At 49.0% G+C, this 22852-nt stretch overlaps 1 protein-coding gene across 2 annotated transcripts in view; it reads left to right on the plus strand.

Annotated features, from left to right (window-relative positions):
• Positions 1-22852, plus strand: part of LOC139762487 (inactive phospholipase C-like protein 1) — a 377622-nt gene that overhangs the window by 275095 nt on the left and 79675 nt on the right. For both annotated transcript variants that reach the window (XM_071687427.1, XM_071687425.1), the window contains exon 3: positions 14663-14812. In XM_071687427.1, the coding sequence (XP_071543528.1) occupies positions 14663-14812 (150 nt within the window). The remainder of the gene's footprint in view (positions 1-14662; positions 14813-22852) is intronic.

Consider the following 22852-nt stretch of genomic DNA (forward strand, 5'->3'; position numbering starts at 1 on the left):
CCTGGTTCGTGTCATAGATTTATTCCTCCTCCCCCCCCCAAAAGAGAGAGAGAGAGAGAGAGAGAGAGAGAGAGAGAGAGAGAGAGAGAGAGAGAGAGAGAGAGAGAGAGAGATCAACAAACAGTTAGATCTTAAACAAACTAAGTTGGCCTGGAGGATTTGACCCATCTTTGGTGTTAGTTCGAATATCAGGTTTTCCTCCGGAGTGAACAGCTCGACACAGGTGTTAGAGTTGACTCATTTATCTCGAGTCTCTGGAGGGAATTTGGAGAATTTAGATCCAAAGGAGGTAAGTTGTGGACCTGAGGGTAGTGTATTATGATCTGGTCGAGGACTCTGGTTGTAGACAGTGGAACACCTGGGAAAGGTTGTTATAAGACTCTGGTTGTAGACAGTGGAACACCTGGGAAAGGTAGTTATAAGACTCTGGTTGTAGACAGTGGAACACCAGGGAAAGGTTGTTATAAGACTCTGGTTGTAGACAGTGGTAACACCTGGGAAAGGTTGTTATAAGACTCTGGTTGTAGACAGTGGAACACCTGGGAAAGGTTGTCATAAGACTCTGGTTGTAGACAGTGGAACACCTGGGAAAGGTAGTTATAAGACTCTGGTTGTAGACAGTGGAACACCTGGGAAAGGTTGTCATAAGACTCTGGTTGTAGACAGTGGAACACCTGGGAAAGGTAGTTATAAGACTCTGGTTGTAGACAGTGGTAACACCTGGGAAAGGTTGTTATAAGACTCTGGTTGTAGACAGTGGAACACCTGGGAAAGGTTGTCATAAGACTCTGGTTGTAGACAGTGGAACACCTGGGAAAGGTAGTTATAAGACTCTGGTTGTAGACAGTGGTAACACCTGGGAAAGGTGTTATAAGACTCTGGTTGTAGACAGTGGAACACCTGGGAAAGGTTGTCATAAGACTCTGGTTGTAGACAGTGGAACACCTGGGAAAGGTTGTTATAAGACTCTGGTTGTAGACAGTGGAACACCTGGGAAAGGTAGTTATAAGACTCTGGTTGTAGACAGTGGTAACACCTGGGAAAGGTTGTTATAAGACTCTGGTTGTAGACAGTGGAACACCTGGGAAAGGTTGTCATAAGACTCTGGTTGTAGACAGTGGAACACCTGGGAAAGGTTGTTATAAGACTCTGGTTGTAGACAGTGGAACACCTGGGAGAGGTTGTTATAAGACTCTGGTTGTAGACAGTGGAACACCAGGGAAAGGTTGTTATAAGACTCTGGTTGTAGACAGTGGAACACCTGGGAAAGGTTGTCATAAGACTCTGGTTGTAGACAGTGGAACACCTGGGAAAGGTAGTTTATAAGACTCTGGTTGTAGACAGTGGTGAACACCTGGGAAGGTAGTTATAAGACTCTGGTTGTAGACAGTGGAACAACCTGGGAAAGGGAGCTATAAGACACGGTGTCAGAGCAGTGGAACACCTTGGTAGCTATAACGGTGTAGACTAGTGGAACAGCCTGGAAGGTGAATTAGAGTATTAAAGGGACAAGCTGATTTAAACTTTCGGTTGTTTATGAGGTTGATAAAGTTATCAAATTTGATTAGAAATTAAGATCCGTGGTAGGAAAAAATTTTGCTGAAATGTATGTGACAGCATTAGTGGAACTGTGAGGTGAAATGAGGGGAACTGTTGGAGGTCAAATGAGGGGAACTATTGGAGGTCACACGAGGGGAACTGTTGGAGGTCAAATGAGGGGAACTGTTGGTCAAATGAGAGGAACTGTTGGAGGTAAAACGAGAGGAAGTGTTGGAGATGAAAGAACTGTTGGAGATCAAGCGCGAGGAACTTTTGGAGTGAAGCCGAGGGTAACCTTTGGAGGGAAACTTAGAGTAACGCTGCTGGTAACCACTGTACGTAGATTCTGCTTCGTGATTTGTATCATGGTAGTCGGCCTTCATGACGGAGTGGAGGTGATATCTGCACCTGTGGGAGTGCCAGGTCGGTTGTGTGGGCCAGTTGCGTGGCTCAACGCAAGGAACTTGATGGCTCTATACGATCGCCGAGGCTCGCACTCTCTCTCTCTCTCTCTCTCTCTCTCTCTCTCTCTCTCTCTCTCTCTCTCTCTCTCTCTCTCTCTCTCTCTCTCTCTCTCTCACGGGGAGGCACACCTCTGCCAGACCGACTTCAAAAGCATTGTCCTCATTGTGTTTGTACGGAGCCGCTGACAGTCGGCTTGTCCCCTCAGTCTCATCTCGCCTGCCCGACTTGAGGGACCGGGTGGAAGAGGGTAGTAGGGTGGGGGGAAAAGGGGTGTTTGGGGGGAGTGTGAATAGCGAAGCTAGGGTTGGGTAGAGAGAGTGTGTGTGTGTAGGTGTGTAGGGTGTATATATATCGATGGTGGGGGGTGGGTGAATAGTGAAGATGCTTTGCGTCTGATATAGACCACTGCGCTTCACGAGTGGCTGGGGCTGAAAAGCTGACACAGGAACCAGGGACAGCGTGTGTCTCATTTGCCCGTGCCATGTCAGATAACATAAACAGGAAAAGAAGAATGAAGTGAAGGAAGAGAATGTAGATGAGAGACGTGTTAGCGTGGAGGAATAGCTATGGAGAACAGAGCTGCATGGAGAGATATATATAGGGAATATAGAGGGCCATGTCCTCGTATATGGACACCTCTGGTGGGCTCATTAGGCCTGTCAGTCAGTGCCATGTCCCTGGACGTGGCCACCTCCTCTTGGCAGGTCTATTACGCCCGTCACTAAGGGGTCATGTCTCAGGACATGGACACCCACATGGGTTAACCCGAGCCGAGTTTACAAGTCGTGGGCTGGATTCTCTTGCCACGGCTGTTGTGTTTTACTCCAGCCGGAGTTACTACAATTTTGTTGACCAGTCAGAGGAAGGATGATCAGCTGGGTCATTCGTGTATTGTATTTCCGCTCCGGGGGTCGAACCTGGACCCAATGGATCAGCCTAACCACAATGACCAGTGAGGTGCGTATACGTGATGTACTGTAACTACGAAAGGTGAGAAAAATAACAGAAGAAATGGATAAAGGGGTTAAATAGGGGAGAAACCAGACTAGAACGAAGAGTCATATAAAAGCGAAAATGTGTAACAAGTAGCAGATGATAAGGAAGACTGGTAAAAAGAATAAGATAGAAATAGACGAAGGGAAGAGTTGATAGAAATAAAAACGTAAAAGAGTTAGAACAGCCGAAAAAGGAATAAGGTAAAATGAAGAAAAACTACGCAAGAGTAGAAATACGAAAAGGAAGAGATAATGAAGAGGAGAGGACGACGTGCGTTAGCCTCAGGAGAAGGAGGCCTGGTGGCGCAGCCCTCACGTCATTACGTAGACAGACAGGAAAAAAAAAAACTTCAATTCAACATTTCCAAGGTGACGACAGTTGCCCCGCGGCTGACGGACATTCCCCTTATCATCGGACTTAAATTCACCTCCAAAACTCACACGTTTTCGACCGTCGAACCTCGTACCTGCAACTCGTCCTCCAGGTCCCGTGTATGAGTACGTGTTACACTGGAGAGCGAGATGACACCCGGAAGAAAAGTGATTGACTTTCGCTTTCTTTCATCGTTCAAAAGACATTACCGTCATCGCATTTCGAATGATTTTCCTTTAAAAATAAACTATAGTATTACAATAATATTCTATGCTAATCGACGCGTATAAATACTGGAATGGAAATATACAATATTTTTGCCTACATTTCCCGCGTTCCAGTATAAAGTGCCGTGATGACAGGTGATAAACAATTTGCCTTCGGCGCTCGGTGATTCAGCCTCAGCGAACCTCTCAGTTCACAGGACGTAGAGTGTTTTTCAGCGAGGATTTTCTGAAATGAGTTTTATATGCTATAAGATATGGTGCTTTATATTACTCTCTGATTTGTCCTTCCATCACCCTCAAAAACTTGGGTCGACCTATACACGAGGCATATTATGAATTATTGATTCTTGGGCCAACAATCAAGGGTCGCCCTATACACGAGGTAGATTTATAGACAAGTATATACGATATATATGTATTATTTATCATACTTGATCGCCGTTTTCCGCGGTTGCGAGGAAGCGCCAGGAAACAGACGAAGAAAGACCCGTACCCCCTCATACACATGTATACACATATACGTCGGAATGTATGATTGTTGTGCTGTGTGTAGCTTGTATTCTACTTATATAGTAAGGTTGTGACGCAAGAATCATAACAGCTGGAGCAGCAGCAGTAGCGGCAACAACAGATGGGACACAAGACATCCCAAACGGCGTCACACGTTGGATCCAGGCCCTTTGTGTGTCCTCATACTGGTATATAACCCCAGCACCACGTTCTCCAGGGGCCCCTGCAGCTCCCCAGGCTGCGCTACACTCAGTAGTAGGGAAAGGATGGACTGTTGCCTCACGATACAAATATAAAGAATTGGTGTGAATCAGATACATATAAACTGTCTATATATGGAAATAAGTCTGTGCACCAATAAACACGCATATATTTCCTAGAAGACAGACATATCTCCAAGAACCACCTCTTCCTCTGCAGTAAGACATTGTGTTAGGAAGGTGTGGTGGGAGACGTGTACTCTAAGATATTGTAAAGGTTACAATAGCGACGGGTGACACAGCGCGCGCGCGGTCTGTAATGCGATATCACACCGTCCCTGTGTACTCGGATCGTCGGCGGGTGAGGGGTCGGGGTCGGACTTCCATCTCCTTATCTGTACATGGCGGTGGTGAATAATGGGAACGTTCGGGGTTGGTGGTGCAGCGGCAGCAGGACCAGCAGCAGGAGCAGGAGGAGGAGGAGCGGAGATTATGTCAACAACGTCCGCAGCCTCGCCACACTCCACTCTTAATGGTGTTTGCCCGCCTGGGGGGAACACTCTCGCCTCCACAGGTTTTGCGGAGATACACAGCCAGCCAGCAACAGCTGTGGCAGGAGCCGTGCCTTGCTGCTGTTGCTGCTACTGCTGTTGCCGCTGCTGTTGTTAGCGACTACAGAATAGCCAAGAGCCACTTTACGGTCTGCTAGGAATGGCTGCAACTGGTTGTAGTGCCTCTCTCGTGTTAGTGTTGCCTCGGCTGCAGGAGATGTGTGAGGGCGTTCTCAAGAGCTGGCGGGTGTAATAGTGTGGGCGACACTTGATTACGCTTTTGGCTTATTCCTGAAAGTCTGAGTACCTCGAACACGACAACACGAACCTTCAACACGACAGTACGAACCTTCAGCACGACAGTACGAACCTTGAACACGACAGTAGGGTCCTTGAACACGACAGTACGATCCTTGAATACGACAGCACGAACATTGTGCACGACAGTACGATCCTTGAATACGACAGTACGAACATTGTGCACGACAGTACGATCCTTGAATACGACAGTACCAACCATGAGCACGACGATACGAACCTTCAGCACGACAGTGCGAACCTTGAGCTCAGCGATACGACTCGTCGTTATGATAGACATAAGGTGTCGTTCCGTCGTCGTGCCCAAGGGTCGTCGTCAAGCGGGTAAGACCCGCTCCCGCTTGAGTCTAGCCAGCACCACAATGACCACAATATAGATAGAGAGAGAGAGGATCTCATAGAGGCATTTGGCATGGAACGAAGATGGTACGTGTATGGGAGAGGCGCTGTTGCGGTGATGGGAAGAGTGTGTGTGTGTGTGTGTGTGTGTGTGTGTGTGTACGATGAAACGAGTCGTCTTTTTTATCTTGAGTGTGACATTGATAATGGAGTCGAGGGTCCTCCTCCGACTAGCTCTGTCGAGCCTGGGCCACTCGAGCGTCGTGTGTGTGTGCGTGTGCCCAGGGTGAAGGGTGAGGGGCCGATACAACGGCAGGGCCGAGGGTGAAGTGCCAGAGTATAATGAGGGAGGAGTGAGACTTGAGAGACAGGGAGGGAGGGAGGGTCTCTCTCTCTCTCTCTCTCCCCCCATCTCTCCTGGATGCCTTTTCAAGGAGGGGAGAGATGGAGAGACAGATAGAGGGTGAGATGGAGGGTGATGATCTCTTGTCGGTACCCTTTTTTTTTTGTTAAAGGAGAGAGAGAGAGAGAGAGAGAGAGAGAGAGAGAGAGAGAGAGAGAGAGAGAGAGAGAGAGAGAGAGAGAGAGAACGTCTCTTAAAAGCACCATTTAAGATGCGCATCTGAGATGACGCTCGTAAGGGAAAGCATTCGGCTCGATGAAAAGCATTGGCCAGCGGGGTACCGTCACACATGCCTGGAATAGTAACAACGTGGACGGCTGGTAACGCTGTCACAGCATGACGGGAGATGACACGCGTTACAGCGAGGACTTGGAGGGAGGTGGAGGGGAAGGGGGGGATAATATTGCACCTTTGAAAAGTAATCAAAGTCAGATCACAAGTGTGTCTGTCTCAAATGTGAGCCCGTTTAAAGACCGTGTTCCCCAACCCACACACACACACACACACACACACACACACACACACACACACACACACACAACGCCCGGAGATTAGATCGTCAAGAATACGCAAATATTAGCGTCACGGGGAATCGCGTGACGGGATGAAACCACACACACACACACACACACACACACACACACAGTGTCATAACGTATTCCAGACGACCTAGCTTATTCAAGGACGGGCGAGGGAGGAGGAGGTGGAGGAGGAGGTGGAGGAGGAGGTGGAGGACAACAGCATCAACATTGTTACTAAAGACAGCGAGGCTGCTCAGTGAGGCTGGGAATGTTATGTAAATTGCATCATCACCGAGCAGATTCTTGGTTCATTTGTGTTAATTATGTTGATGGCGACGGGTGAGGGATGCTGGCTGACCTCGGTGGCCCGGGTGGGTTGTCGTGTTGAATGATGGTAGTAGTAGTAGTAGTAGTAGTGGTAGTAGTAGTGGTAGTAGCGGTGGTGGTTGATATTGGCCACCTTGGGTACAGCGGTACGGCCATTCAGCACGACGGTGCGGTCCATCCTTGAGCACGACGGTGCGGTCCATCCTTGAGCACGACGGTGCGATCCTTGAGCACGACGGGACGATCCTTGAGCACGGCGGGACGATCCTTGAGCACGACGGTACGATCCTTGAGCACGACGGTGCGATCCTTGAGCACGACGGTACGACCCTTGAGCACGATGGTACGACCCTTGAGCACAACGGTTCGACCCATGAGAACGACGGTACGATCCTTGAGCACGACGGTACGACTTTCGGGTATTGTGGCCTGGCCGTTTAACCTGACCGTCAGGGAACGTAAGGGGGCGGTGGATGTCGTGGTGGAGGGAGTGAGGGAGGGTTGGCGAGGAGGGAACTGATGCACACATGACATGCTGTGCTCTGGACTCTCCCCACTCACGTTCCACCCAACCTATAACCTCACCACTCACATCCCACTCACCCTTTAAACCACCCACCCACATCCCACTCTACCTATAATCTTCCCACTCTCTCCCCACTCACAAAACACTTTGCACATCAACTGCCCACTCTCTGTCCCCACTCAACACCCCACACCATCTGTAAACTTAAAACCTCGCTAACTGCCTCTCTCATACTTCTATAACCAGCCATTCACACCTAACTGCTTCCTGATGGCTTTTCTGAACTGCCCAATCCATTATCAAACTGCCTTTCCTCCTCCTCCTCCTCCTCCTCCCACATCTCTCCAACTTCAGGTTCAAAATCCGTCCCCATTTTCTCCTCCTCGTCTCCCTCACAAGTGTTATATGAGCTCTCATTAGGTTTTTCGTTAATCATTGTAATCATCCTTCGTAATTACCGTGCACACAGTCCTCATCTAAATTCGTATATAGAGAGAGTGGTGATTGATGATGGTGTAACTAATACTGATGCTAATTACTAATGATAATTATAAAGGGAGTATAGATGATTATAATGATAATGTTAATACTAATGATAATTTTGATAATAGTTATGGTTATTAACACAGTAAACCGTTGCTGGTGTTAGTAGATTAAACGAGTGGTTTTTCCTGTGTTGTAATTGGCTATATATATATATATATATATATATATATATATATATATATATATATATATATATATATATATATATATATATATATATTTTTTTTTTTTTTTTTTTTTTTTTTTTTTTTATCGCTGTCTCCCGCGTTTGCGAGGTAGCGCAAGGAAACAGACGAAAGAAATGGCCCAACCCCCCCCCCATACACATGTACATACACACGTCCACACACGCAAATATACATACCTACACAGCTTTCCATGGTTTACCCCAGACGCTTCACATGCCTTGCTTCAATCCACTGACAGCACGTCAACCCCTGTATACCACATGACTCCAATTCACTCTATTTCTTGCCCTCCTTTCACCCTCCTGCATGTTCAGGCCCCGATCACACAAAATCTTTTTCACTCCATCTTTCCACCTCCAATTTGGTCTCCCTCTTCTCCTCGTTCCCTCCACCTCCGACACATATATCCTCTTGGTCAATCTCTCCTCACTCATTCTCTCCATGTGCCCAAACCATTTCAAAACACCCTCTTCTGCTCTCTCAACCACGCTCTTTTTATTTCCACACATCTCTCTTACCCTTACGTTACTTACTCGATCAAACCACCTCACACCACACATTGTCCTCAAACATCTCATTTCCAGCACATCCATCCTCCTGCGCACATCTCTATCCATAGCCCACGCCTCGCAACCATACAACATTGTTGGAACCACTATTCCCTCAAACATACCCATTTTTGCTTTCCGAGATAATGTTCTCGACTTCCACACATTTTTCAAGGCTCCCAAAATTTTCGCCCCCTCCCCCACCCTATGATCCACTTCCGCTTCCATGGTTCCATCCGCTGACAGATCCACTCCCAGATATCTAAAACACTTCACTTCCTCCAGTTTTTCTCCATTCAAACTCACCTCCCAATTGACTTGACCCTCACCCCTACTGTACCTAATAACCTTGCTCTTATTCACATTTACTCTCAACTTTCTTCTTCCACACTTTACCAAACTCAGTCACCAGCTTCTGCAGTTTCTCACATGAATCAGCCACCAGCGCTGTATCATCAGCGAACAACAACTGACTCACTTCCCAAGCTCTCTCATCCCCAACAGACTTCATACTTGCCCCTCTTTCCAGGACTCTTGCATTTACCTCCCTTACAACCCCATCCATAAACAAATTAAACAACCATGGAGACATCACACACCCCTGCCGCAAACCTACATTCACTGAGAACCAATCACTTTCCTCTCTTCCTACACGTACACATGCCTTACATCCTCGATAAAAACTTTTCACTGCTTCTAACAACTTGCCTCCCACACCATATATTCTTAATACCTTCCACAGAGCATCTCTATCAACTCTATCATATGCCTTCTCCAGATCCATAAATGCTACATACATATATATATATATATATATATATATATATATATATATATATATATATATATATATATATATATATATATACATATATATATATATATATATATATATATATATATATATATATATATATATATATATATATATATAATGTATGTGTGTGTGTGATATTGAGGTAACCATTTTCCCATTTCCTTTACCATCCCTCTGTGACAAGAGCCCTTGACATTAGAGCAGAGAATAATGAAATTAAGGGACTAATTGGTCGTTGAATTAGGGGCTAATGGTAACGAGTGGAAGTGAGTGAGGCAAATGCGAGGGAAGTAATGGAAGTATACTGAGACATTTGAATGTACTTAACTTGATGACCCAGTCAAGTACATCACGTGGTAGTACACACACACATACACACACACACACACACACACACACACACACACACACAGGCGCACGCGCGTGAGCCTGCCACTTGTGGACTTGAAGCTATAATTATTTTGTTTATTGTTAACGCGTTTGTGCTTTCAGCATCTCTAATTGATAAGTCATTCCATATATTGAAATATTTCCAGACGAAGACGAAGATGAAATGTACTCAACACCGTCCACCGTGCAATGTGTGTCCAGGAGTGTGTGTGTGTGTGTGTATGTATATATACCCACTCCCTCTCCCTCCCTCTCTCTTTTGACTCACTTTCTCCCCCCTTCTCCCCCTCCTCAACCCTCACTCGCGCCCTAATCGGTGACCCAATTATCAGGACCATAAACAGCAATTATCATTATATGATACAAGTGTTTCAGTAATAACCAATACGTACGCTGTTTTAATTTACGGCTCCGGGGGGGGGGGGGGGGGTGCATTTCCGTACAATTAAACCCCGGATTAACGAAACGTAATTACACCAGGTGTCAATTATCCAATGCAAATGATCTGGTTAACTGTTGTAGCTGAACCATTTTCATATTGTTTAAGGGTTAAAGATCAAAGGATTTTAGCATTATAGAGTTTCAAGAGCATTGTTACGTCTGGAATTGAAATATATATATATATATATATATATATATATATATATATATATATATATATATATATATATATATATATATATATATATATATTGTGTGTGTGTGTGTGGTTCACGTATTATGTCCTGAAGCGTATTATCCGCTAACATCTGTTAAATCCAACAATACACATTATTTTTCAACCTACCCATTATTTTTATCATTTATCATTATCATTTACTCTGCAAGTTGGAGATGATGGATTTGCCTCTGGCTTGATAACTGACCAGTGCGTACATGCGTGTGCGACTGTGGCCGCGCCCGGGCGAGGTAGCCAAGGCCTAAAGAGATATATTACTGCCGACGGAGGAATTGGTCCTGTGGTAACTTTCTAGTTCCACTCTGTATCTCTTTCCGCTGGCTGTATCTTCTTCCCACACCCCACCACCCTCCTACCTACCCCCCCCCCCCACATGTGCTTCATCTCTCTCTCTCTCTCTCTCTCTCTCTCTCTCTCTCTCTCTCTCTCTCTCTCTCTCTCTCTCTCTCTCTCTCTCTCTCTCTCTCTCTCTCTCTATCTATCTATCTATCTATCTATCTATCAGCGCCTCCTTGTCTCACTCCCTCCTGTCTCTCCGTTCCATCTGGTCATCAGGAACTGTCCATCTTTCCGGAGGCTCTCGCACCCACGGCCACCTGCCTCTCCTTTTCAGCTGGCTTCACCACCCTCACCGTCCCTTCCTAAAAGCCTTTGCCCTCCTCCTTCGAGTTGTGGTCTCCCCTCCGTATCTCTCCTCCTTCTTCTCCCTCCTCTTCTTTCTCCTCCTTCCCCTCTTCCTCCTCCTCCTCTTCACATAGCCCCCTTCTCTTCCTCACCCCTTTCCCCCCTTCCTATCCCATCCTTCGCTCTTCGTCAGTCTCTGTCTTTCATGTTGCTGCTGAAGCACGAATACTCGCTCTTCTCCTCTCTAAAGACACGAACACTTCAAAATACACGAATGCTCTCTCTCTCTCTCTCTCTCTCTCTCTCTCTCTCTCTCTCTCTCTCTCTCTCTCTCTCTCTCTCTCTCTCTCTCTCTCTCTCTCTCTCTCTCTCTCCACCTCTCTAAAGACGCATGGCCCACGTCCACCTCCTTTGTGTGTTATTAATTAAGGAGACGAAGCTCCTCTCCCACGGGCGCAGACGCGGCCTGCCTCCACAGCTTCACAATGGATTTTAATTTTCATCTATCAGCGGCAGACAAAGTGCATCACACACTCCGCGCTTGTCCTCCCCCTGTCCTTTAAACACTCGAGGCAAACAGGAGTCTTAATGAGTGTGTGTAGCGAGGCCAGCTGGGCGGAGGCCGGCGTGGGCTTGGGTAAGTCCGCGGGCCTTCTGTGTGTGTGTGTGTGTGTGTGTGTGTGTGTGTGTGTGTGTGTGTTGGGGGAGGGAAGGGCGACACGTGTGGGGCCAGTTTGTTAGCACGTATGTGGGGCCAGTTTGTTAGCACGTGTGTGGGCCAGTTTGTTAGCACGTGTGTGGAGCCAGTTTGTTTGCACGTGTGTGGGGCCAGTTTGTTTGCACGTGTGTGGGGCCAGTTTGTTAGCACGTGTGTGGGGCCAGTTTGTTTGCACGTGTGTGGGGCCAGTTTGTTAGCACGTGTGTGGGGCCAGTTTGTTAGCACGTGTGTGGGGCCAGTTTGTTAGCACGTGTGTGGGGCCAGTTTGTTTGCACGTGTGTGGGGCCAGTTTGTTTGCACGTGTGTGGGGCCAGTTTGTTTGCACGTGTGTGGGGCCAGTTTGTTTGCACGTGTGTGGGGCCAGTTTGTTAGCACGTGTGTGGGGCCAGTTTGTTTGCACGTGTGTGGGGCCAGTTTGTTAGCTCGTGTGTGGGGCCAGTTTGTTTGCACGTGTGTGGGGCCAGTTTGTTTGCACGTGTGTGGGGCCAGTTTGTTAGCGCGTGTGAGGGAATTGTTTGTGAGCAGGTTGAACACGAACAGGATCTTGGCATTGACTCAAAAGACTCAAAACTGATGAAATGCGTGTCTTCAAGAACACCGTTTTCCATCGTAAGGAACGCTGTGATCTTTCTTAAACGACAGTATGGGTGAGTTTGGTATTTGACCCTTGAGCACGACGGTACGACCCTTGAGTACGACGGTGCGACCCTTGAGCACGACGGTACGACCCTTGAGTACGACGGTGAGACCCTTGAGTACGACGGTGCGACCCTTGAGCACGACGGTGCGACCCTTGAATACGACGGTACGACCCTTAAGTACGACGGTGCGACCCTTGAGTACACGGTACGACCCTTGAGTACGTCGGTGCGACCCTTGAGTACGACGGTACGACCCTTGAATAGGTCGGTAGCCTCCTTGAAGAAGGCCATCGTACATTTAGACTCGTGTCGTCGTGCTCAAGGGTCGTTCCGTCGTGTACAAGGGGTCTTGTCGTCGTGCTCAAGGGTCGTGTGCCTTGGTGCTCAAGGGGTCAATAATAATTAATCATCTACTGAGGCCCAGTAAACCAGGGGTCAACAGAACCTGTGCAAGTTGCACAGACACCGCCATGTCCCAGCCTCCTATATCAGGTTCGGTAAACCGCCCTCATGAATCACACAACAGCCAGACAGATATATATATATATATATATATATATATATATATATATATATATATATATATATATATATATATATATATATATATATATATTTATATGGTGGTGTGATGGCAGTGTTTAACAGTGCATTTGTCTTAGACACACCAAAACTCCATCTCTCCCCATTCCTCCACGACATTGTTGACAACCCATTCCCTCCCTCCAGCTCAGTGTACGCTGAGCTGCAACACGTCAGCAGATGTAAGAACCTGGACCATCACCCCAGGCGCCGTTAAGACCCCCTGCTTGATGGATGACAAACTCCTCCCCCCTGAATGTCTTGTTATTACCTTAAGTTTTATAGGCGTGTAATCTGGCCACGTACACGTTTTTCCCCACCCTCCTCCTCCTCCTCCTCCTCCTCCTCCTCCTCCTCCTCCTCCCCATCATCAACAACCCCCATTCCCCCCTCTACAATGACCCCTGTGAGCTCTAAGACTCAGAATTATCCCCAAGGTTTAGTATGTGAGAGGTATAGTGACCGTGTGCGGCCCCGAGGGCTCATAAGTGTATGAGAGAAGGTCATGTGAATGATAAGGTCTGAGGGGTCGGTGGTATTCCGAGGTCTCTTCTATCTGGTCCTCAGACGGGAGAAAGTCGTGTCCCGCTACGTAACTACTGAGGGAAACGTGGCATTCACTCACGGTGTATTGACTGCGTGTCCAGGTGTGATGGCTGGGTCATCTGGCTTGATGATGGTGACCCGCATTCGGTAAAGAGGGTAGTTAACCCCTTCGGTAAAGGGGGTAGTTAACCCCTTCGGTAAAGGGGGTAGTTAACCCCTTCGGTAAAGGGGGTAGTTAACCCCTTGAGCACGAGTGGCCTTTGACCTGACCCTGAAAGAGAAGTAGGGTCAAGATCCCGGTCGTTCATACCCAAAATGGGTAGTGACGTCGTGTTCAAGACGGGGTCGTACCGTCGTGCTTAACGACCGTATCGTCCAGTCCAATCAGCGCGTCGATGCGAACTACGTTTTCTAACACACCGAGACTAGAGATTCGCCTTTGTTTCTCCCTGGCCACCGATTACGCTTACATCCATAAGGTCTGAACCATGCCTTTACAGACGTCACGGCAGTCAACACTCGCTTGTATTCCTCATCGACGTATGTAGAATTCACGGTGTATGTATACATGTATATCGGTCGGTCGGGTCTGCGGCTGAGCTCGCGAGGCAGTGGTCGCTTCGCGTAGAAAACGGGTGTCGTGAAGAAGCGGTGTTTGTTATGGTGTATGATGGATCAGGGAAGGTCTGGGTGGCCTCGTGTGTGCCAGGCCAGGGTGTTGGGGGAAGGGAGGAGACATGAAGGATACATGATCTCCAGTAGGGTTACTGAAGCTGAGATTGGGGTCTGTATCAGTCCAGAGTGCCTGATATTGCTCTCTGAAGTGCTGTGATACTGTACCATGCTGTATTTCTCTCTTACATATAACACCAGCCAAGTGACTGGTGTTAAGGACGTAAGTTTGTCTCATATATTGAGCGCGACGGTACGACCCCGTGCCATTCGTGTTCGAGGGTCGCACCGTCGCGCTGAGGGAGAGCCAGGAGGTTGTACAACACACACACACACACACACACACACACACACACACACACACGGAGCAGCATCACTTGATCTAATGTTAATTTCTTTTCTTTCCTGTCGTTGCAGCGTACGACTGCCTGCAGTACATGATCGAGGGGTCCAGCATGGTCAAGTTGCGGGCCAACAGCAGACAGTACCACCGATACTTCCGCCTACTGGAGGACCTGTCTGCCATACGATGGACGCCCACCACCAAGAAGTCCAGCAAGGCCCAGCGTAAGTCAGGCTACGTATTGGAAAGGATCATGATTGAGCGCGTGATCAAGTACATCAGAATCATTGCCTCCAACACTTGCAATGATCCCCCCTGCACTTATTGCCTCCAACACTTGCAATGATCCCACCCTGCACTTATTGCCTCCAACACTTGCAATGATCCCCCCTGCACTTATTGCCTCCAACACTTGCAATGATCCCCCCTGCACTTATTGCCTCCAACACTTGCAATGATCCCACCCTGCACTTATTGCCTCCAACACTTGCGATGATCCCCCCTGCACTTATTGCCTCCAACACTTGCGATGATCCCCCCTGCACTTATTGCCTCCAACACTTGCGATGATCCCCCCTGCACTTATTGCCTCCAACACTTGCAATGATCCCCCTGCACTTATTGCCTCCAACACTTGCGATGATCCCCCCTGCACTTATTGCCTCCAACACTTGCGATGATCCCCCCTGCACTTATTGCCTCCAACACTTGCGATGATCCCCCCTGCACTTATTGCCTCCAACACTTGCAATGATCCCTTCTGCACTTATTGCCTCCAACACTTGCAATGATCCCCCTGCACTTATTGCCTCCAACACTTGCAATGATCCCCCCTGCACTTATTGCCTCCAACACTTGCAATGATCCCCTCTGCACTTATTGCCTCCAACACTTGCAATGATCCCCCCTGCACTTATTGCTTCCAACACTTGCGATGATCCCTTCTGCACTTATTGCCTCCAACACTTGCAATGATCCCCCCTGCACTTATTGCTTCCAACACTTGCGATGATCCCTTCTGCACTTATTGCCTCCAACACTTGCAATGATCCACCCTGCACTTATTGCTTCCAACACTTGCGATGATCCCTTCTGCACTTATTGCCTCCAACACTTGCAATGATCCACCCTGCACTTATTGCTTCCAACACTTGCGATGATCCCTTCTGCACTTATTGCCTCCAACACTTGCAATGATCGATCCCTCCTGCACTTATACTAATCCCTCCCACATACCGACCCTTCCAACACTTATGTTTGTCCCATCAGGCACTGGTGCTTTTTTTCTGTGTCATCATCATTATTACCAGACTCCGTACGCCGACGGTATGAGATGGCACACGTTACCCTTCAAGCGAACCTGAACTCATGGGGATTACTGGCATAACCACAGCCACCGATATTGCCACCACACCTCAAGGGGTCGGTCAACTCCACAGCGTGTACTCTGAGAGAGGCTGGCTCGTGGCTCCTGCCCAGCTCACTATAGCCATCCTGAACGAGGCATTTCCATCCCCGTCGATGCGATCACGAGCTGGGTGGAGCCTTGGTTACGGGAAGGTGTTCCTCTGGGTCCGTCCTGGTTCCTCGAGTGTTATGCCATGGAGGGGGTCGACTCTGTTCGAGATATACATATGTTCGTAGAGGTAGTCATGGACTGTGCCTTACTGAACTCTAAACATGGGTGATGGGAATTCACACATTCCTACAGTAGACTGGAAATCATGGATGGTTGATACAAATTCTCACCTGTTGTCATTTTTTAAAAAAGATATTTTTACTGTTGTGTGCGTGAGAGGTGTGTTGCTGAGGACGCTTGGTTCCACACCATTAACTCCTCCACTCAAACCTCTCACCGTCCGGACTCCCACCGGTCTCCCAGCATACTGAACATGTCTTATTGTTTAGATTCGAGGAAGAAATCGTCGCCAGGGTACACTCGGGTACTCAGGAGGGAGACATGGGTCGGGGTAAATCTTTCTTCTTTTTTTTTTGTAAGCTCCAGACGAGATAGTGTATGTACGTGTGATGGGTGGAAGGGGGAAGGGGTGAATCAGTACGGTGTAGAAGTGCCTCTTCCACCACTTGGCACTTCCCCCTCCCGCTTGAGCAGCTTTGGACACCAAGTAACTGCTTTTGTACGAAAGGTCTTGAGTGGATCCCACGAGTCCAGTTGACCCCACCAGACCCGCCTCTGCAGTGAGGCCACCTGGCGAACCAGCCGGCGCACCTCTCTGTCGGGATGCAGCGGAACGCATCTCCTGCGTCATCCCGGTCCTGCGCGTGGCTTGCGTTACGACGGACGCGGTCACGGAAAGTGGACGGACAGTCAGTTGCCCCACGGTGGGGAGAGCGTCTGGTCGGAAAGAAGGAAGATGAAACGTTATGAGGAGAGAGAGAGAGAGAGAGAGAGAGAGAGAGAGAGAGAGAGAGAGAGAGAGAGAGAGAGAGAGAGAGAGAGAGAGAGAGGGAGGTGTCTTCACACATCCTGGGATTTGGGTTAACACGTCTGCATCTCCCGTCGCACTCAGATGTTAACTCCCCATGGGCCAACGGGGGTGAATGAGCCACCGCCTCCGACTCTCCCTCCCTCTCATCTCCCCTGGCCCTGGCTAATGTCTCTCCCCATGACTACGTCAGGGAAAGGAAAGGGAAGGACGGACGGAGACAGGAAGGGAGGAGGAGGAGGAATGGCTTAGTCGCTGAGAAATGGGAAAAACATAGGTCAGTGGTCATCGCCTAGTTACCTAGATCCCTGCCCGCATCTACTGCTATCCTCATCTCCCGCTGCCTTCATCTACCGCTGGTATTCCCTCCCGCTGCCTTCATCTACCACTGGTATTCCCTCCCGCTGCCTTCATATTCCCTCCCGCTGCCTTCATCTACCGCTGCTCTTCCCTCCCGCTGCCTTCACCTACCGCTGCCCTTCCCTCCCGCTGCCTTCACCTACCGCTGGTATACCTTCCCGCTGCCTTCATCTACCGCTGCTCTTCCCTACCACTGCCTTCATCTACCGCTGCTCTTCCCTCCCGCTGCCTCGGGCGAAGGCCGCCTCCTCACCCTAAGGAAGAGAGAGACGTAAGGACGCACAAGTTAACCGTGATTACGGAGTTAACTTCTTGGCGTCCGTGTTGGTCGTCTTCAACCCTAACACCTAAGCCTGTCGCCAGCCTCTCGGGCAGCACGACCCATGAGCACGACGGAAAGCAGGACCCTTCCTCCTCCTCCTCCTCCTCTTCCTCCTCCTCCTCTTCTTCTTCTTCTTCTTCTTCTTCTTCTTCTTCTTCTTCTTCTTCTTCTTCTTCTTCTTCTTCCTTTTCTTCTTCTTCTTATTCTTATTCTTCTTCCTTTTCTTCTTCTTCTTCTTATTCTTATTCTTATTCTTCTTCCTTTTCTTCTTCTTCTTCTTCTTCTTCTTCTTCTTCTTCTTCTTTATCCAGGGTCAGATCGCACTTGAACTAATCTGCAGGAGCAATCATGCACCTCATGCCTTGATATCTTGAGTCGATTATCATTTCTGATGATAATTACCCACCTGCTCATCATGTTTATGGCATCTCCTTGTGCCTCGTCCATTTCAGGCATTTGAGAGGATTTTTGTTTTGAGACGACGAAGTATTTTGAATTCCATCAGTCGGAGTTGGCTTCATCTTTTGGATTTCTCAATGTTGCTGAAGAATCTCCACACAGAGCCGTAGATGAGGTTTATTTCGTCTAAATCCAGATGACTCTCGCGTGAGAGAGAGAGAGAGAGAGAGAGAGAGAGAGAGAGAGAGAGAGAGAGAGAGAGAGAGAGAGAGAGAGAGAGAGAGAGAGAAGGGGGGGGGGGGATCGACATGTGGACGGACAGAAAACCTGCCGCGGGAAAGGAGAATACAAATGAAGAGCAAGATGAGAACGGAAGGAAAAGAAATCACTGGGGATGAGACTAGTGACAATGAGGAAGACGGAGAGAAAGAATGCACGAGAACATCTCCAGTGAGAATGACTGACGGGAAAATATTAGGCAAGTCACAATGGAGAAGGAGAAAACGAGAGTGGAAAGAAAACGTGAAGTGGGGGGGTTTAAGTTTGCGAGGTCAATACCGGGACGGAACCGGAATGGAAATGTGAATGAGGTAGCGTCTAAGGACGGGCGAGACGAGCACAGGAGAAGACTGGAGAGGACAGTTGGTGAGAATAGCTAACCTAGGAAAGAGAGATTCATGAAATAATTGTGACGTGAATGTTCGAATATGTGCCGGGAGGGAACACAGAAAATGGGTGTTGAATAATACAAGGCTTTAAAAGAAAACGGGCTACAAAGAGAAGATTGCTGACAAAAAGAAAAAAAAAAATCTGGTGGAAATGAATATGTATAAGTATGAAGGAATCGACAGCCGAGCTGTGAAGTTGAGGTTTCGTGCAGGGTGTTGAGACGAGAAGAATTCCAAATAGGATCAGATGTCTTAAGGCGTAAGAGCAATCAAGATGCTGTGGGATTCCCGACTGAGGCGCTTAGAGAGTGAGGTGTGAATAAAGGGATATGTTTGATGTATTTAGACCAGCCAGTGAACGCAGGATAATCGCTATATCTACAGAAATGGTCGTTTTGTCTTTGAATTAGAAGACATGGATTCGTTGATTAGAATTAGAATACATGGATCCATTGATTAGAATTGGAATACATGGATCCGACACAGGTTCGTCGCGGCTTTACCTGCCTCCCGTGTGGAGCGTCCATGTGTTCTGGTTCGTAGTGTCGACAGCGAAGAAGTTGATTGGCTATATAAACACAGGTTAGTAACGAGGGTCATCTGGTTTACAGGGATTCGCGAGTGTAGTATATATGTGAGGGAAGCGGATCCTTCGTCAGGGTAAACCATATACCTTAGTAACGGGACGTGCGGCTTGGATGGAGCTGGGAGCGTGGGTCAGGAGAGAGAGTTTTAGTGATGTTCCTCCCCGGTTGCACCCGTGCTGTAGTGTGGACACCAGCTGAAGTTAGAATGCACCACCTACTGCAGTGGTGACCCTCCTCCTCCTGCCGTAGTGCCTTCTTCAGAAGTGCTCGTCGGCTCCCCTGCTGAGGTGCTTCCTGCTCATAGGCCCTCCTTCCAGAGGTGCCTCCTGCTCAGGTGTACCTCCTCTGCTTGGGATAGATCTGCCCAGAAAATGGATGTATGGATCTGGCGCTGTCAAACCGAAGGCTGACGAAGGGGTGTACGTGCCTCCTGCTGGACCTGTGGGGTTGTAACTCACACGAACACACGTCAGGTATTGATTTATGAGGCCGTGTTGACAGGAGGGATGCGGAGGGACACGCTGGGGGCTTACGGTAGCAGAACAAATTGCTATAGAGATTAGGCTCATGGGAGGTGATGAGGGCCACGGAGGAGGAGGAAGAGGAGGAGGAGGTAGTCATGAAGTACATGAGGGAAGGAGGTCTTCAGGTGTGAATGAGAGTGAGGGGTCTTCAGGTGTGAATGAGAGTGAGGGGTCTTCAGGTGTAAATGAGAGTGAGGGGTCTTCAGATGTGGCTGAGAGCGAGGGGTCTTCAGGTGTGGCTACGGGTCTGCAGGTGTGGCTGAGAGCGAGGGATGGCAAGGCTGACATTGTCTCAGATGTGGTACTGTGTGTTCTCATCATCTTAAGACTTAGGACGACCCATCATGTGCATCTCCTTTATTAGCGAGAATGCGTTGTCGATCACAGGGAGTCCCTAGTTAGGGAACTTCGGCAAGCAACACACACACACACACACACACACACACACACACACACACACACACACACACACACACACACACACACACCTCCATCAGTCCCCAGCAGATTTACAGGACGAAGTTAAATGTCATCTCCCGCGATCTCCTGCACTCACGGCTGGTTCACCTCAAGACGTAAACCAAAATGACCCGGAAATGTGTAGAATCAACCCCCTGGGGAAGACGCGGCCATAAAGCGTCACTTGTCGGGTTGGGAGCAGCAGTTGGGAAGCGAGTCATGATAGGAGGGTACCACGTACCACGAAGGGGTGTTTTCTTCTTCTTCTTCTTCTTCTTCTTCTTCTTCTTCTTCTTCTTCTTCTTCGTCTTCTTCTCCTTCTTCTTCTTCTTCTTCGTCTTCGTCTTCTTCTTCTTCTTCTTCTTCTTCTTCTTCTTCTCTCTCTCTCTCTCTCTCTCTCTCTCTCTCTCTCTCTCTCTCTCTCTCTCTCTCTCTCTCTCTCTCTCTCTCTCTCTCTCTCTCTCTCTCTCTCTCTCTCTGTGGGTCGTACGCCTTCATGATATACTGCGATCCTGCTTCGGTTTCCGATCTTGTCGCAACTTCACTCAAGATGTAGGTCGTTTCCGTCGTGTGTATACCTCATCCAAGACGACTGAGCCCCAGAGTCCCGAGGAAACGCGTGTCGGTCTACCGTTGGTCGTAGTGGGCGACGCTGGATCCTCCAGTGATGACGGCATTGTGGGTCAAATATGGGCTTCCTCCTGGCGAACAGCCTAGGTCAAGACTCGCCACAGGTGTCGAACCTCCCTCCTCCTCTGCGTCACACACGAGCGAAACTATCGACTTCTTCCGTGTCAGAGTATGCCACGCCTGTCGGCCTCTGTGTCTGACTATACCACAGGTGGGGCTGTCCGACGCAGGGGTCGACACCGGTCGCTTTAATGACGTCCTCACGTGGCACGACCGGAGAACCCGGCACTGCCACTACGTATATATAGGCAGCCAGGTGTGGCGCCTCGCGGTCCTGCTGCCTCGTAGCACTGGAGGGCTCCCTCATAAGCGACGAGACGCGATCAAGGAGCCTGTTTGTGTCTCCTAGACTCTTTCGTTTTCCTGTGGACTCATGATACATAGCATCGAAGTAATTTCATACTAATCACTCACGACTGATCACTCTCTTTTTTTCCCGTGAGATCTCTGTTCATCTATAGCATCTGAGAACCACTGATTAATGAGGAGTCTCTGAGTGTGTGGTTTCGAGGGACCTTCAGATCCATCCACTCATAGCGAAAGCTTCTGCTGTTGTTCTGAAGGATATCCTGCATCCGGTGAGGCACCTCTGGATGGTATCCTGCAGGTGGCGACCAGTCCTTTTGTGCTTCACGTATGGTACTGGGGTCTGGCGTGTGGGTGGAAAAAGAAATGGAGGTGGGGGGTGGGGGGAATTCTCAGCTTTCTGACCTTCGTGGAGTCGAAGAGAAGGAGGTCACTCACTGTTGGCCCGTCTTGGTCCAGGGTCCTTGATGGCAGCGGCTCTTGGAAGTTCTCAAGTCCTTTGTGGAGGATGGCGGTGGAGGTTGTGGGGGATGGTGGTGGAGGTTGTGGGGGATGGTGGTGGAGGTTGTGGGGGATGGTGGTGGAGGTTGTGGGGGATGGTGGTGGAGGTTGTGGAGGATGGCGGTGGAGGTTGTGGGGGATGGTGGTGGAGGTTGTGGGGGATGGTGGTGGAGGTTGTGGGGGATGGTGGTGGAGGTTGTGGGGGATGGTGGTGGAGGTTGTGGGGGATGGTGGTGGAGGTTGTGGAGGATGGCGGTGGAGGTTGTGGGGGATGGTGGTGGAGGTTGTGGGGGATGGTGGTGGAGGTTGTGGGGGATGGTGGTGGAGGTTGTGGGGGATGGTGGTGGAGATTGTGGGGGATGGTGGTGGAGGTTGTGGGGGATGGTGGTGGAGGTTGTGGGGGATGGTGGTGGAGGTTGTGGGGGATGGTGGTGGAGGTTGTGGGGGATGGTGGTGAAGGTTGTGGAGGATGGCGGTGGAGGTTTGTGGGGATGGTGGTGGAGGTTGTGGGGGATGGTGGTGGAGGTTGTGGGGGATGGCGGTGGAGGTTGTGGGGGATGGTGGTGGAGGTTGTGGGGGATGGTGGTGAAGGTTGTGGAGGATGGCGGTGGAGGTTGTGGGGGATGGTGGTGGAGGTTGTGGGGGATGGTGGTGAAGGTTGTGGAGGATGGCGGTGGAGGTTGTGGGGGATGGCGGTGGAGATTGGTCTCACACGTGGAGGAGAGGGAGAGAGAGAGAGAGAGAGAGAGAGAGAGAGAGAGAGAGAGAGAGAGAGAGAGAGAGATGAAACTGATAGCATCTGTCTGAAAATGCGAATTTAAAAAACCAAACATTTACGCCATAATTTCTAAAATGAAAAAAAAAAAAAATCGACAGGAAATAATAATAATCAGAGCCTCGAAGGGCCATACATGCGTCTCCCGTTTTCTGTGACACTAATGTCTCCTTCAGATAGTCCTGAAGCTCATCTGGGTCTCCTACTGGGCCCATTAGCATGCACT

Source organism: Panulirus ornatus, chromosome 43 (assembly GCF_036320965.1).
Source record: "Panulirus ornatus isolate Po-2019 chromosome 43, ASM3632096v1, whole genome shotgun sequence".
Lineage (NCBI taxonomy): Eukaryota > Metazoa > Arthropoda > Malacostraca > Decapoda > Palinuridae > Panulirus > Panulirus ornatus.